General features: G+C 42.9%; 1 protein-coding gene across 2 annotated transcripts in view; it reads right to left on the bottom strand.

Moving 5' to 3' along the window:
* LOC127006803 (U-scoloptoxin(16)-Er9a-like) overlaps positions 1 to 12,557 on the bottom strand; it is a 49,640-nt gene extending 37,083 nt beyond the window's left edge. For both annotated transcript variants that reach the window (XR_007759766.1, XM_050877142.1), the window contains exon 1: positions 11,792 to 12,557. Coding sequence is in view for 1 of the 2 variants with exons in the window: in XM_050877142.1 (XP_050733099.1) it covers positions 11,792 to 11,930 (139 nt within the window). In the remaining variant the exon portion in view is untranslated. The remainder of the gene's footprint in view (positions 1 to 11,791) is intronic.
* Positions 12,558 to 13,075: the final 518 nt, after the last annotated feature.

Below are 13,075 nucleotides of genomic sequence, written 5' to 3'. Positions count from 1 at the left end.
ATTTGCCCGGACAGGTGGACCGGTTACGCTGAGTCCTTACCGGTATGGTAATTCAGAACGGAATGAACGGGCGCACGTTAAGAAAGGAATGCTGTGGCGGGTCTTATGAGAATGGAGTAGATGGTTATGGCGGTGTGGAGGAGGGGGTAAGTGGTGGTGGTGGTGGTGGTGGTGTAAGAGGAACAGGGACAAGAAGAAGAACAAGAGGAAAAACGTCAACAACAAAAACCAGCAGATCGAGTATATGAAGAAGAAGAACAAGAACAAGAAGAACAAGAACAAGAAGAAGAAGAACAAGAACAAGACGAAAAGAAAACACGAACAAGAACAAGAACAACAAAAACAAGAACGATAACAACAAGAAAAAAAGAGGAAAACAAGATGAAGAAGAGCAACAAAAAAAGAAAACATTAATGCAAGTAACAAAAACAACAACAACAATAACAACAACAACAACAACAACAACAACAACAACAACAACACACACACACACACACACACACACACACACACACACACACACACACACACACACACACACACACACAATAATAATAATAATAATAATAATAATAATAACAATAATAGTAAAGTCATTCCCCAAGGACACGCCCTGTCACAACTTGCCCCCCCCTTTAAGGACCTTGGCTCACCTGCAATCATATCGCCGGGTACAAAATTAAGCCTGTTTAGAGCCAATTCCTGGACCGTGGAGGAGGAGGAGGTGGAGGAGGAGGAGGAGAAGAAGGAGGAGGAGGAGGAGGAGGGAGCGAAGAAAAAGGGCAAGAAGATGAAAACGAAGGAGATGAAATGGAGGAAGAAGAAGAGGGGTAGGAAGAGGAGGAAGAGGAGGAGGAGCAGGAGGAGGAGGAAGATGAAAACGAAGGAGAAGGGGAGGAAGAAGAAGAAGAGAAGGGGAGTCGAAAGAGGAGGAGAAGGAGGAGGAGGAAGAGGAGTAGACAAGAAGATGAAAACGAAGGAGAAGGGGAGGAAGAAGAAGAAGAGAAGAGGAGTCGAAAGAGGAGGAGGAGGAGGAGGAGGAGGAGACAAGATGAAAAATAGAAATAGGGCAAGAAGAGAAAAAAGAAGAAGGGAAGAGGAGAAAGAGGAGGAATATGAGGAGGAGGAGGAGGAAGAGGTAGTGGAGGAGGGGAGAGAGAATAGCTTGGAGTTATATCAGAAGAAAAACACGGACAGGAAATATGAAGATAACACATTATGAGTATAGAGAAAAACAACACACACACACACACACACACACACACACACACACACACACACACACACACACACACACACACACACACACACACACACCTATCCCCCACACAAACACACAAACAAACAAACACACCTATCCAAACAACCACCACAACAGCCATAAAAAACAAACACACAAATGTCTTACTGAAACTCAACACAAATAAACAACAAGAAAAACAAAACTATAAACACTTGAGAAACCGGATTATGACAGACACACAAACACACCCAAACTGGAAGAGAAGAATAATATTACAGGAATCTATTACTCTGAATTACGAAGCCAATCAATTTAGCAAGATTCCTTATACAGACAAAGGGATCAGAGAGAAAGAGAGAGTAAGATAGATAGATAGATAGATAAATAGATATAGATAGATAGATAGATAGATAGATAGATAGATAGATAGATAGATAAATAGATAGATAAATAGATAGATAGATAGATGCATAGATAGGATAGATAGAGATACCATATATAATGCAAAGTGAAAAAGAGTAAGAGAGAGTAAGATTAGGAGTAAGATTATGATTAAGATTGAGAGTAACTAAGATTAGGAAGTAAGATTAGAAGTGAAATTAGGAGCAAGATTAGGAAGAATCGGAGGTGGAATAGAAAAAGTGAACAAGAAAATTTGAACCAAGAAGAAGAAGAGGAAGAGGAAGACGAAGAAGAGAAAGAAGAAGAGGAGAGTAGAGTGAGAGTGAGAGTGAGAAAGAGAGAGAGAGAGAGAGAGAGAGAGAGAGAGAGAGAGAGAGAGAGAGAGAGAGAGAGAGAGAGAGAGAGAGAGAGAGAGAGAGAGAGAGAGAGAGAGAGAGAGAGAGAGAGAGAGAGAGAGAGAGAGAGAGAGAGAGAGAGAGAGAGAGAGAGAGAGAGAGAGAGAGAGAGAGAGAGAGAGAGAGAGAGAGAGAGAGAGAGAGAGAGAGAGAGAGAGAGAGAGAGAGAGAGAGAGAGAGAGAGAGAGAGAGAGAGAGAGAGAGAGAGAGAGAGAGAGAGAGAGAGAGAGAGAGAGAGAGAGAGAGAGAGAGAGAGGGTTACACAAGAGTTAGCAAGGCATTGTTTCCCCGCCGCGGTGTTCCTCAGGGGAGTGTGGGAACCTTTACTGTTTGTGACCGAGCTCAGTGTTGGCGGATTTCGGCTCTCGCGACCTCAATCTCCCTACGGCTCTTTGCTATAATGGTTTGGTGGTGGTGGTGTTGAAGATGATATGTGTTTGTGGTGATGGAAAAGAGGTAGTTATCGTGGTGGTGATAGAGATGGTTGTTGTGGTATTTACGCTTGTGGTGATGAGTAAGGTAGTTGTTTGCGGTGTTGAGGTTATGTGGTGATGATAGGGTTGGTTGTGGTTTTGATAATAGGTGTTGATGAAAAGAGGTTGCTGTGGTGTTGATGCTTGTGGTGATGAAAATTGTACTTGTGGTGTTTAAGATATGTGGTGATGACGAGGAGGTGGATAAGCTATAGGATTAAGGAAGTATTAGATGGTGATTCTCATAATAATGGTGATGATGGTGTTGAGAATATATGGTGGTGAAAATAAGATAAACAACAGGATTAAAGAAATAATAAGATGGTGATGTTAACAGTGATAACAATAATGATGACGGTGATGAAGAAATAGTTCAAGACACACAAAAGATGATAGCCATGATAGTGATGTGCTTGGTATTGATGGTGACGGTGGTGGTGATGGTGAAGGTATGAGCCAAAAGCGATTGTGCAATGGTGGTGGTGGTGGTGGTAGTGGTATGGGTGGAGGCGTGAGGTAGAAAGAGGTAGGGGTAATGGGGAGGGCAGGGAAGGTTATGGTTATGGAGGAGGAGGAGGAGGAGGAGGAGGAGGGATGGGTATTGTACTCATAAGTTCCCACGAGAGTAGATGAGGAGGTCAAGGATGATGTGTTATGGCTCGTGAAGAAGGAGGAGGAGGAGGAGGAGGAGGAGGAGGAGGAGGAGGAGGAGGAGGAGGAGGAGGAGGAGAAGTCGAAGAAGAAGATGAACAGATGGAATGGATGGATTAGGAAGAAGAAAAATACCAAGAAAAAAGTAAAGAAAACAAGAAAAAAGTGCAATAACAACAACAATAAAAAGCAAGTAGAAAAAGAAAGAGAAGAAACCAAACGAATGAATGAAGAAAAAAGAGAAAAAAAAAAAAGAGAGAGAGAGAGAGAGAGAGAGAGAGAGAGAGAGAGAGAGAGAGAGAGAGAGAGAGAGAGAGAGAGAGAGAGAGAGAGAGAGAGAGAGAGAGAGAGAGAGAGAGAGAGAGAGAGAGAGAGAGAGAGAGAGAGAGAGAGAGAGAGAGAGAGAGAGAGAGAGAGAGAGAGAGAGAGAGAGAGAGAGAGAGAGAGAGAGAGACTGAGAGAGAACGAAAGAGAGATAGAGAGAGAGAGAACCCCTGGATATCGACACTAACGAAGCATGGACAAAGGGAGAGAGGGAAGGGAGGGAAGGAAAGGGAAGGGAGATCAGATACACTTAGCGAGGGAGAGAAACGAGAGCAGAGTTTGAGGAGGTCAGGGATGCCATTGGGAGACCTGAGCCTTTGTGTGTGTGTGTGTGTGTGTGTGTGTGTGTGTGTGTGTGTGTGTGTGTGTGTGTGTGTGTGTGTGTGTGTGTGTAAAAATGGCATGATTGTTTCTCAGTCTATATAAGTCGGTAAGATATTTTGCTCCTCACTACAGTATCTCTCTCTCTCTCTCTCTCTCTCTCTCTCACCCATTTCCTCCCCTTCACTTCCAAGGTAACGGTATACGAATGTCCTTCCCTGTCCATTCCTCCTCCTCCTCCTCCTCCTCCTCCTCCTCCTCCTCCTCCTCCTCCTCCTCCACCTGGTCATTTGGCTTGATAATGTTACAGACGTGTCCTGCATGAGTGAGTGTGTTTGATTGTGTGTGTGTGTGTGTGTGTGTGTGTGTGTGTGTGTGTGTGTGTGTGTGTGTGTGTGTGTGTGTGTGTGTGTGTGTGTGTGTGTGTGTGTGTGTGTGTGTGTGTGTGTGTGTGTGTGTGTGTGTGTGTGTGTGTGTGTGTGTGTGTGTGCAAATACGGTTAAAGGAGTTGAAATATATTTTTACTTAAAGAAGAAATTATCTGAGAAAGTGAGAGAGACAATACAAGATAGAAATTATGCAAGAGAGAGAGAGAGAGAGAGGAGGAGGAGGAGGAGGAGATAGAGAGGGCAAGGCGACAAGGACAAAGTAAGGGAGAGGAATGTGTGTGTGTGTGTGTGTGTGTGTGTGTGTGTGTGTGTGTGTGTGTGTGTGTGTGTGTGTGTGTGTGTGTGTGTGTGTGTGTGTGTGTTTGGGGGCAGAGAGAGAGAGAGAGAGAGAGAGAGAGAGAGAGAGAGAGAGAGAGAGAGAGAGAGAGAGAGAGAGAGAGAGAGAGAGAGAGAGAGAGAGAGAGAGAGAGAGAGAGAAAGCTGACACGCGACACATGATCAAGTGTAAGGTAAAGTAGAAGAGGAGGAGGAAGAGAAGGAGGAGGAGGAGGAGGAGGAGGAGGACAAAAAGTAAAAGCCAGGCTGTAGTTTAAAAGGATAACGTTCCCTCCTCCTCCTCCTCCTCCTCCTCCTCCTCCTCCACCTCCTCCTCCTCCTCCTCCTCCTCCTCTATGACCTCCTTCCCCTCCCTGCATAGTAAACAAGTGAAGGGCGAATCAGAAGGGAAGGGAAGGGAAAGGAAGGAGGAGGAGGAAGAAAAAGAAGAAGAAGAAGAAGAGAAGGGTAAGACCGTATTGCTCAACGTTCAAATCTTCGTTCACTTCACTATAAAAAAAATCCTCCGATAGTGTTTGACGATCGTTTGAGATAAGTCAATAAGATCCGTAAGGTTTCGTTCACTTCGGTAAACACAAGACGGTTATCATATATTTTCATCCGTAAAACTTATAAAAATAGAGAAGGAAACATTTGTAACACTTTCCTATATTTTTTCTTACGATTTCCCAGAGTTTCATTACTTTAAGAACGTAAGAGACGGATTTTATTTATACTCTGAGACGTAAAACTTTGAAATTATCGATAAAAGAAAAAAATCACTCTCCTTTTACATATTATTTATTAACTAAAGATTCAAAGAGCTTCGTTCAGTAATAAAATACGAGACTTTATTGCCTTACTTTCAGATGCCGAGCTTTTAACAAACAGACAAAAAAACTACTTCAATACTTTCTCATTAATATTTAGTAAAAATTTAAAGGTTAGAGTCGGTCCTTCATTCATCAAAATACATATCATCGATAGAGCAAGCACTAAAAAAATATCTTCCAATACTTTCTCATTAATATTTAGTACTAATTTCAAGGTTACACTCCCTCATTCATTCATCTTAATTACCCGCTGACTCATTCTTAATTCCTTTTTAATGTCATAACCCACAAAAAACACCTTCACTACATTCCGGCTTAATGTTTCTTCTTCCTTTTGAGTCAAGAACGAGGTTGAATAGGTATGTTGAAGTGTTTTGTTCTCTCTCTTGGTATATCATGCGCGTGTTCCAATGATCGCCAGTGTTAGGAGAAGGAAAATAAGGATGTAATAAAGAGGAGCGTGAAGAAAAAGGTATGTTTGTTACGTCATATGTAGCCTTGAAGAAGGAAAAGAAGAAGAAGAAGAAGAAGAAGAAGAAGAAGAAGAAGAAGAAGAAGAAGAAGAAGAAGAAGAAGAAGAAGAAGAAGAAGAAGGAAAAGAAGAAGAAGAAAAAGAAGAAGAAGAAGAAGAAGAAGGAAAAGAAGAAGAAGAAGAAGAACGAAAACACTAACATGAACGAGGCCGCGACCAAAAAAATGACCAAGAGGAACAAGAAGCAGAACAAAAGCAGGAATAAGAAGAAAAGGTAGATGAATAAATACCTATCTTCACATTCACACTAACATCTACATCGTCTTTATTCCGTCCATTTTTCCACCTCTTCTTCCAAATCCTTTCAACTATATCTCTTAATTTAGCGACAATCATCTTTACTTTCAATGGCTTTCCTTTTTTCTCATATTCGTCACATATATACTGGAGAAAAGAATAAAAAAATAATACTATAAATAATAAAAGACACACACAGAAAGAGACAGGAAGGTTAAACAAACAAACAATCACACACACACACACACACACACACACACACACACACACACACACACACACACACACACACACACACACACACACTCGTAAAAGGGGAGCGTGCATGTGTGTCGTAAGCGCCTTCAGGGGAAAACGAAATAAGCTCGACCACAGATACCTCGCGAAACTGTCTTGACATACGGCACCGTGGGAGAGAGAGAGAGAGAGAGAGAGAGAGAGAGAGAGAGAGAGAGAGAGAGAGAGAGAGAGAGAGAGAGAGAGAGAGAGAGAGAGAGAGAAAAAAAAAACATCCCCGTCACGTTTTGCTGCTCATGATTCGTTACTCATTTTCACTCCACGCATTTTTTTTTTTTTACGTCCCATAATTCACTTTTGTTTGACCTTTTTCTCGCTGCCCTTTGCTACCTTTTCTTTTGGTTGTTATTTTTTTCAATAAGTCTTTTCAAACCTCTTCGAAATCTAAGTGTTTTTTTGCCTTTTTGATTTTGTTGTTTTTTATAGATTGTTGTTTTTTTCATCCTTCCTGAATTGTGTTGTTTATTTTCCTTTTCCATTTCCTCTCTTCTTCCTGTTTTCTTTTTTTGGTTATTATGATATTTTTACTTCACTTTTAAGTCACTATATTACCTCAGCGGGGGTTTTTTTTATTCTTTATTTATTTATTTTTATTTATTTTTATTTTTTCTGCTTGGGTGGATTTTTTTTTCGCTCTCAACAAATCAATTTTCCCCAACGCCTCAGAGCCCTTATTATTTTTTTGCCACGCTTCACAACACACCATTATCTTGTTATTTCTTCATTTTTTTAATTTATTTTTTTCTCGTGAGCTTATTTTTTTCCTTTTCCCAAGACCTTGAAATGTACGTGCTCTATTTTCACAGACATTCCCTTCACTACTACTACTACTACTACTATTACTACTACTACCATTATAACTACTGCTACAACTATTATAATCACATGGAAATTTCAACGCGACAGTAAGTAGTAATCCCTCTTCTCCCTCCCCCCACCCTCACCCCACAAACACACATACGCCCTGAAACTGTAGTAGGTGACTTTAAAACTCGGAAATTTCAACGCGACAGTAAATAGTAATCCTCGTTCTTTCTTCTCCTCCTCTGAAACTGAAGAGAATAAAAAGACACGCTGGTGACACGGGGAAAAATAGGCAAAGACGGATGTGGGGAAGAGGCCGAGTCCAGAGAAGAGAAAATAAAGGAAGAAAGGAAGGGCTGAGTCATGATGAAAGAAATGGGACTGAGGACTGTCTAAAGAGAGAGAGAGAGAGAGAGAGAGAGAGAGAGAGAGAGAGAGAGAGAGAGAGAGAGAGAGAGAGAGAGAGAGAGAGAGAGAGAGAGAGAGAGAGAACAGATACAGAGACAGACAGAGAAACAGGCAAACAGAAAGACAGACAGAGAGACAGAAACGATAAAAACACACAAAAGACAGAGAGACAAACACAAACACACACACAAACAAATAGACAGACAGACAGAGATAGCTAGAGACAAAAAATAGAAGAAAAAAAACATTAAGAAAAAGATAGAAAGTCAGATATTGAAAAATTAAAAAAAAACTAGACAGGTAAAAGCAAAGCAAGCGAACCATTCTCATGCGGAAAGGTGCACTCCACTAATTAAGCCACGCCAGGTGAGGTGCATCCAGCCATCACCACACAGGTACGCCAGCGACTCACCCATCACGAAGAGAAAACGGCTGAGTTCTGGCCCATTAACACGATTACCTCTCCACGCTCCCTCCACCCTTAACCAATTACACATAACCCGACTTTTTATCACCCATTAGAAAGCAACTCCCCAATTACAGAGAACAGTCAAAATCAGGCCCATTAGCACTATTACATGTAGTCTTCCTCCTCCCCTTTACTTATTGACTACTACCCATTTTCTTTTCGTCCATTAACTAGAAACTCATCCACTACGAAGAGAAAATAGACAAGTTTAAGACCAGTAACACTAATATATTAACATGCTTCCTACATTCTTTATTTATTAACTATTACCCAGCTTTTCTTCGCCCATTAACTCACCCACTTCGAAAATAGGCAAAATCGAGCCCATTAAAACGATTGCACTGTTCCTTTGCCCTTAAATCATTAGCTAACTTAGTACCCTCATTTTGTTACCCGTCAGACAATTATAATCTTTTTCCGTCTTCTATTTTCCTTATCTCGAGACCTTTCCCTTTTCCCACTTCTTGTTTCTCGATATCTTCAAACTTCTCTATTTAATTTTTTCTTTAGTTCATTTGCTTATTATCTTCCCTTTTATTAACTATTACCCCGCCAATATTATCTTCCTTCGTCTTCTTATTTCCTTGTCTCTTTTTCACATCATCCCACTCCTTATTTTGCTAAAGACTTTAATTTTTCTATATTCCATTTTCCTTACCTTTTTCTTTCCTCCTCTTTGTCTTCCATATTCCATTCACCATTCTTCAATTTTCTTTGTTGTCTTTATATTCTCTTTCCTTTGTTTGCAACCTTCCCTTCCCTTCCCTTCCTACCTTTATCTTCTCCCATATCACTCCCTTCCCCCTCCCTTCCTTTTGTATCCTACCTTTCCATCCTATTCATATATCTTAAATCTGTACCCTTTCGTCTCTCTCTGTCTTCCTTTCCTTCTCAATCTTGATCCTCCTTATCTCCAATCACCCTTACCCTGCAGCTCTTTCCCTTCCCTTCTCTCTTCATTCTTCACCTCCTTTTCCCCCTTCCTCAACGTACCCTTTGCCCCCCTTCCATTCACCCTTCCCTCTTTCCCTCTTTACTTGTCACTTTCGGCCTGTGTTCCCAATCGCTCCTTCTCTCTTTACTTGCCACTCTCTGCCTGTGTTCCCAGTCGGTCCAAAAACGGGGTCGAAGGTGCGAAAATGAGAGGGTTGCGGGGGAGGATTGAAAGAGAGACCGATTATGGCGGCGGCGTGAAAGGGAAAGGTATGTGTACGTGTGTGTGTGTGTGTGTGTGTGTGTGTGTGTGTGTGTGTGTGTGTGTGTGTGTGTGAGGGAGAGTGTGTGTGTGTGTGTGTGTGTGTGTGTGTGTGTGTGTGTGTGTGTGTGTGTGTGTGTGTGTGTGTGTGTGTGTGTGTTCTGGATACCTCCAAACACCGGCAGATTTAAAGAGAAAACAAAAGTGAACTCGAGGCCAAACAGACCTAAGATAACACGGTGAGGAGCGAAGCAAAAAGGCAAACACACGGAACAATGGGTGATGGGGAGGCATTAGCACGTGATGGACTACATGAGCAAACCTGAGCAAAACCTGTCCCCCCATCACCACTAGTCCGCTCGTCGCCAGCCATCCGCCCATCACCACCTGTCCGCCCATCACCACCTGTCCGCCCATCACCACGACCACCCCTTCACCTGCTCTTCAAGGGGAGGTCATTAAGGCTAAATCATCACGCTTCCCATACCTTTAAACTGCTAATTAGGTACTGCAAACGGTAGGCAGGTAGGTAGGTGGGTAAAGTTTCCTCCTCCTACTACTCCTCACCCTCTCCCTCTCTCTCTCTCGCCGGTGCGTGACACGGTAATGACCGAGCGGATGCAATTAAGGCGATAAAAGGTGAGTTACGAAAGTGTGATGCACCTGTAATTACCTGTCGGGAGAGAGAGAGAGAGAGAGAGAGAGAGAGAGAGAGAGAGAGAGAGAGAGAGAGAGAGAGAGAGAGAGAGAGAGAGAAGGAAAGAAAGAAAGAAAGAAAGAAAGAAAGAAAGAAAGAAAGAAAAAGAGAGAATAGAGATCTACGAATTGATAGATATTTATTCACACTCAAAATTCAAATAAAAACAAAAACAAAAAGAAACAAACACACGCACATACGAACATTAAGACACATAACAGAGACTGACAGACAAACACAGACAGACAGACAGACAGACAGACACAGTGACATACAGAGCCAAACAGGCAGAAGTAGATGTGTAAAGTCTACGGAGGAAAGCTGCCTAGAGATGAAATTAGGTGATTTTGTCCCGATAAGGAAAAGGTTAAACTGGCCTCGTAAAAAGCGAGTTTGTGTACTAAGACGAGGTTTACAGCGAGAGATGGACCGACAAAAAAGGTGATTTACGAGACAGAGATAAAAAGGGAATCCAAACCCAGTGTCTTACGAAAAAAAGTATACTGCCAAAACAACGGTCAGCGCATCAAATAAATACAAATAGGGAAGAAAAATATAAATAAATCGGGAAAGGAATACGATAGCAAATAATGATAAAGTAGAAATGAGGGAAATCGAGTGAAAAATGTGAATCGTGGATAACAAAAGTTGACATAAATTATAAAAAAAATATATATACCTAGAAAAATAGGGAAAGGGAAAGGGAGGTAGAAGATAAGGTGAGGGAAAGAGAGAGAAATAAAAGGAAGGGAAGAAGAGGTAGATATTGAATTAGGAGAAAGAGAGAGAACAAGTGAAAGTATGAAGATGAAATGAAGACGAGAATGAAAATTAAAATGAAATAATGGTGATAAGAAAGAAAGGAAGATGAATTAATGATGAAAAAGACGAGAAAGAGAGGAAAAAGATGAAACAATTATATCAAAGAGAAAGAAAGAAAGGAAAAAGATTGAATAATGAGGAAGACAATAATAAGGAAGAAGATGGAATATTGATGATGAAGAGAGACAAGAAAGAGAGGAGGAGGAGGAAATAATGAATGGATGAATAGAAGAAACAAGAGGAAAACAGGAGGAGAAGGAGAGGAAGGAAATGAGACAGGAGGGAGGGCTGGAAGAGAAACAAAGGAAGGAGAAAAGGAAAATAAAAGAAGAGACAAAAGGAAAACAGGCGAAGAAAGAGAGGAAGGAAATGAGACAGGAGGGAGGGCTAGAAGAGAAACAAAGGATGGAGAAAAGGAAAATAAAAGAAGAGACAAAAGGAAAACAGGAGGAGAAAGAGAGGAAGGAAATGAGACAGGAGGGAGGGCTAGAAGAGAAACAAAGGATGGAGAAAAGGAAGATAAAAGAAGAGAAAACGAAAAAAAATGGAAATGGAAGAGGAAGAGGGACTGGGTGCATACGCTATAGCTGCGCGTGGCTGCGGTGCTCATCTCCGATCCGTTGGCCCTTTGAGTCTGTGGTAGGTAATAACCAGTTTCCCACAGGACACGGGCCAATGTGAAATTCGGGATCGCCACAGTTTACCTTCCCCAAGTTTCCCCAGGTACCCATTTATCGATCAGCCCGAAAGGGAGACTAGTTGGGTGAGCTGCACGCCGACTGCCCGGGCTGGGATTCGAACCCGGGCCTGCTGACCACTAGACCACGGAGGCAACTAAACAGATTGTGATAGGAGGAAGGGAAAGAAAGGGAAGGATATGATGGAGAGAAAAATCAAGTAAATAACATGAAATAAAAAGGAAACAATAAAGAAAAGAAAGTCTACAGGTAAGCCACAGGTAACCACGAAACACTCATCACTCACCTCGTAACTCATCAGCCCGGACGTAGCGGATGTGTCTCTCCTGGGTGTGGGCGTGGGGCATCATCACCACCATCAGCAGCATCACCACCGCCCACGCCCACAGCCCGCCCACCCCACACACACCCACACGACACATCATCCTTCTGCTAGTACACACACGCGAACACACACACTTCTGATCTCTCGTCTCTTCCTCCTCTTAGTACTCTTCGATCTCTCTCTTTCCTTTCTCCCTTTTCTTCGTACTAATGTCTTGGTATTAATCCTTCTATCTTTCTCACTCTCTATTAATCTCTCTTTCTTTCCTCTCTCCGTTCTTCTTGTATAGTTGAATTTTGGTATATAACCCTTTCTTTCTCTATCCTTTCCTTCCTTTCCTTTTCGTTGTCTTTATCTATTTCCTTCTCTCTCTCTCTCCTTTACGTGGCACTCAGGTTTGGCACTCACTGGCACTGTTACTTTCGCGTCCTCACTGAACACCACATGAGAGGCACTTCTTGAAGGAGGAGTAAGAGGAGAAGGAGGAGGCTGCGAGAGGGAGATGAGGAGTGAGAGGAAATTAGGGAGAGGAGTAATAGGGATGCTTCGAAGGGGGAGATGAGAGGGACAAGATATCCTTTCCTGGTCTGGCAAGGGAAGGAGTGAGGGAGGGAATGAGGGAGAAGTGCTCTTTGGAGGAGGGCTAGAGACCAAGGACAAGGAGTAGGAGGTGGAAGAGGAGGAGGAGGAGGAGGAGGAGGGGAAGGAGGGCGCGGTGGTCACGTGGGGGGAGGAGGTGGGGAGGCAGGCCCACACACACACACAGGCGGGGACGAGGTGCGCCAGCTGACTCCACGAGCACTTCTGAAAGGCCCTGCGCACCTGAGCTGTAGCCAGGTGGGAGACGGTGCCACATCCCCCTCACCTGCCCTCCCTTCCCTCACCTTGGCCCCTCACTCTCCCTCCCTCACTACGACTCCTCCCTAACCCTTCCTAAGCTCTACCTCTTCCTCTCCCTTCTACCTATCTACTTCTACTTCTCTCCCTTCCTTACTTCTTCCTCTCTCCCTTCCCTAACCTTGGCCCCTCACTCTCCCTCCCTCACTACGACTCATCCCTAACCCTTCCTAAGCGCTAGCTCTTCCTCTCCTTCTACCTTCTACTTCTCTCCCTTCCTTACTTCTTCCTCTCTCCCTTCCCTAACCTTGGCCCCTCACTCTCCCTCCCTCACCACGACGCCTCCCTAACCCTTCCTAAGCTCTATCTCTTCCTCTCCCTTCTACCTGTCTACTTCTACTTCTCTCC

The sequence above is a fragment of the Eriocheir sinensis genome, chromosome 33 (assembly GCF_024679095.1).
Source record: "Eriocheir sinensis breed Jianghai 21 chromosome 33, ASM2467909v1, whole genome shotgun sequence".
Classification (NCBI taxonomy): Eukaryota; Metazoa; Arthropoda; class Malacostraca; order Decapoda; family Varunidae; genus Eriocheir; species Eriocheir sinensis.
The sequence above is the reverse complement of the archived record's forward strand: the minus strand, read 5'-3'. Positions and strand labels throughout refer to the sequence as shown.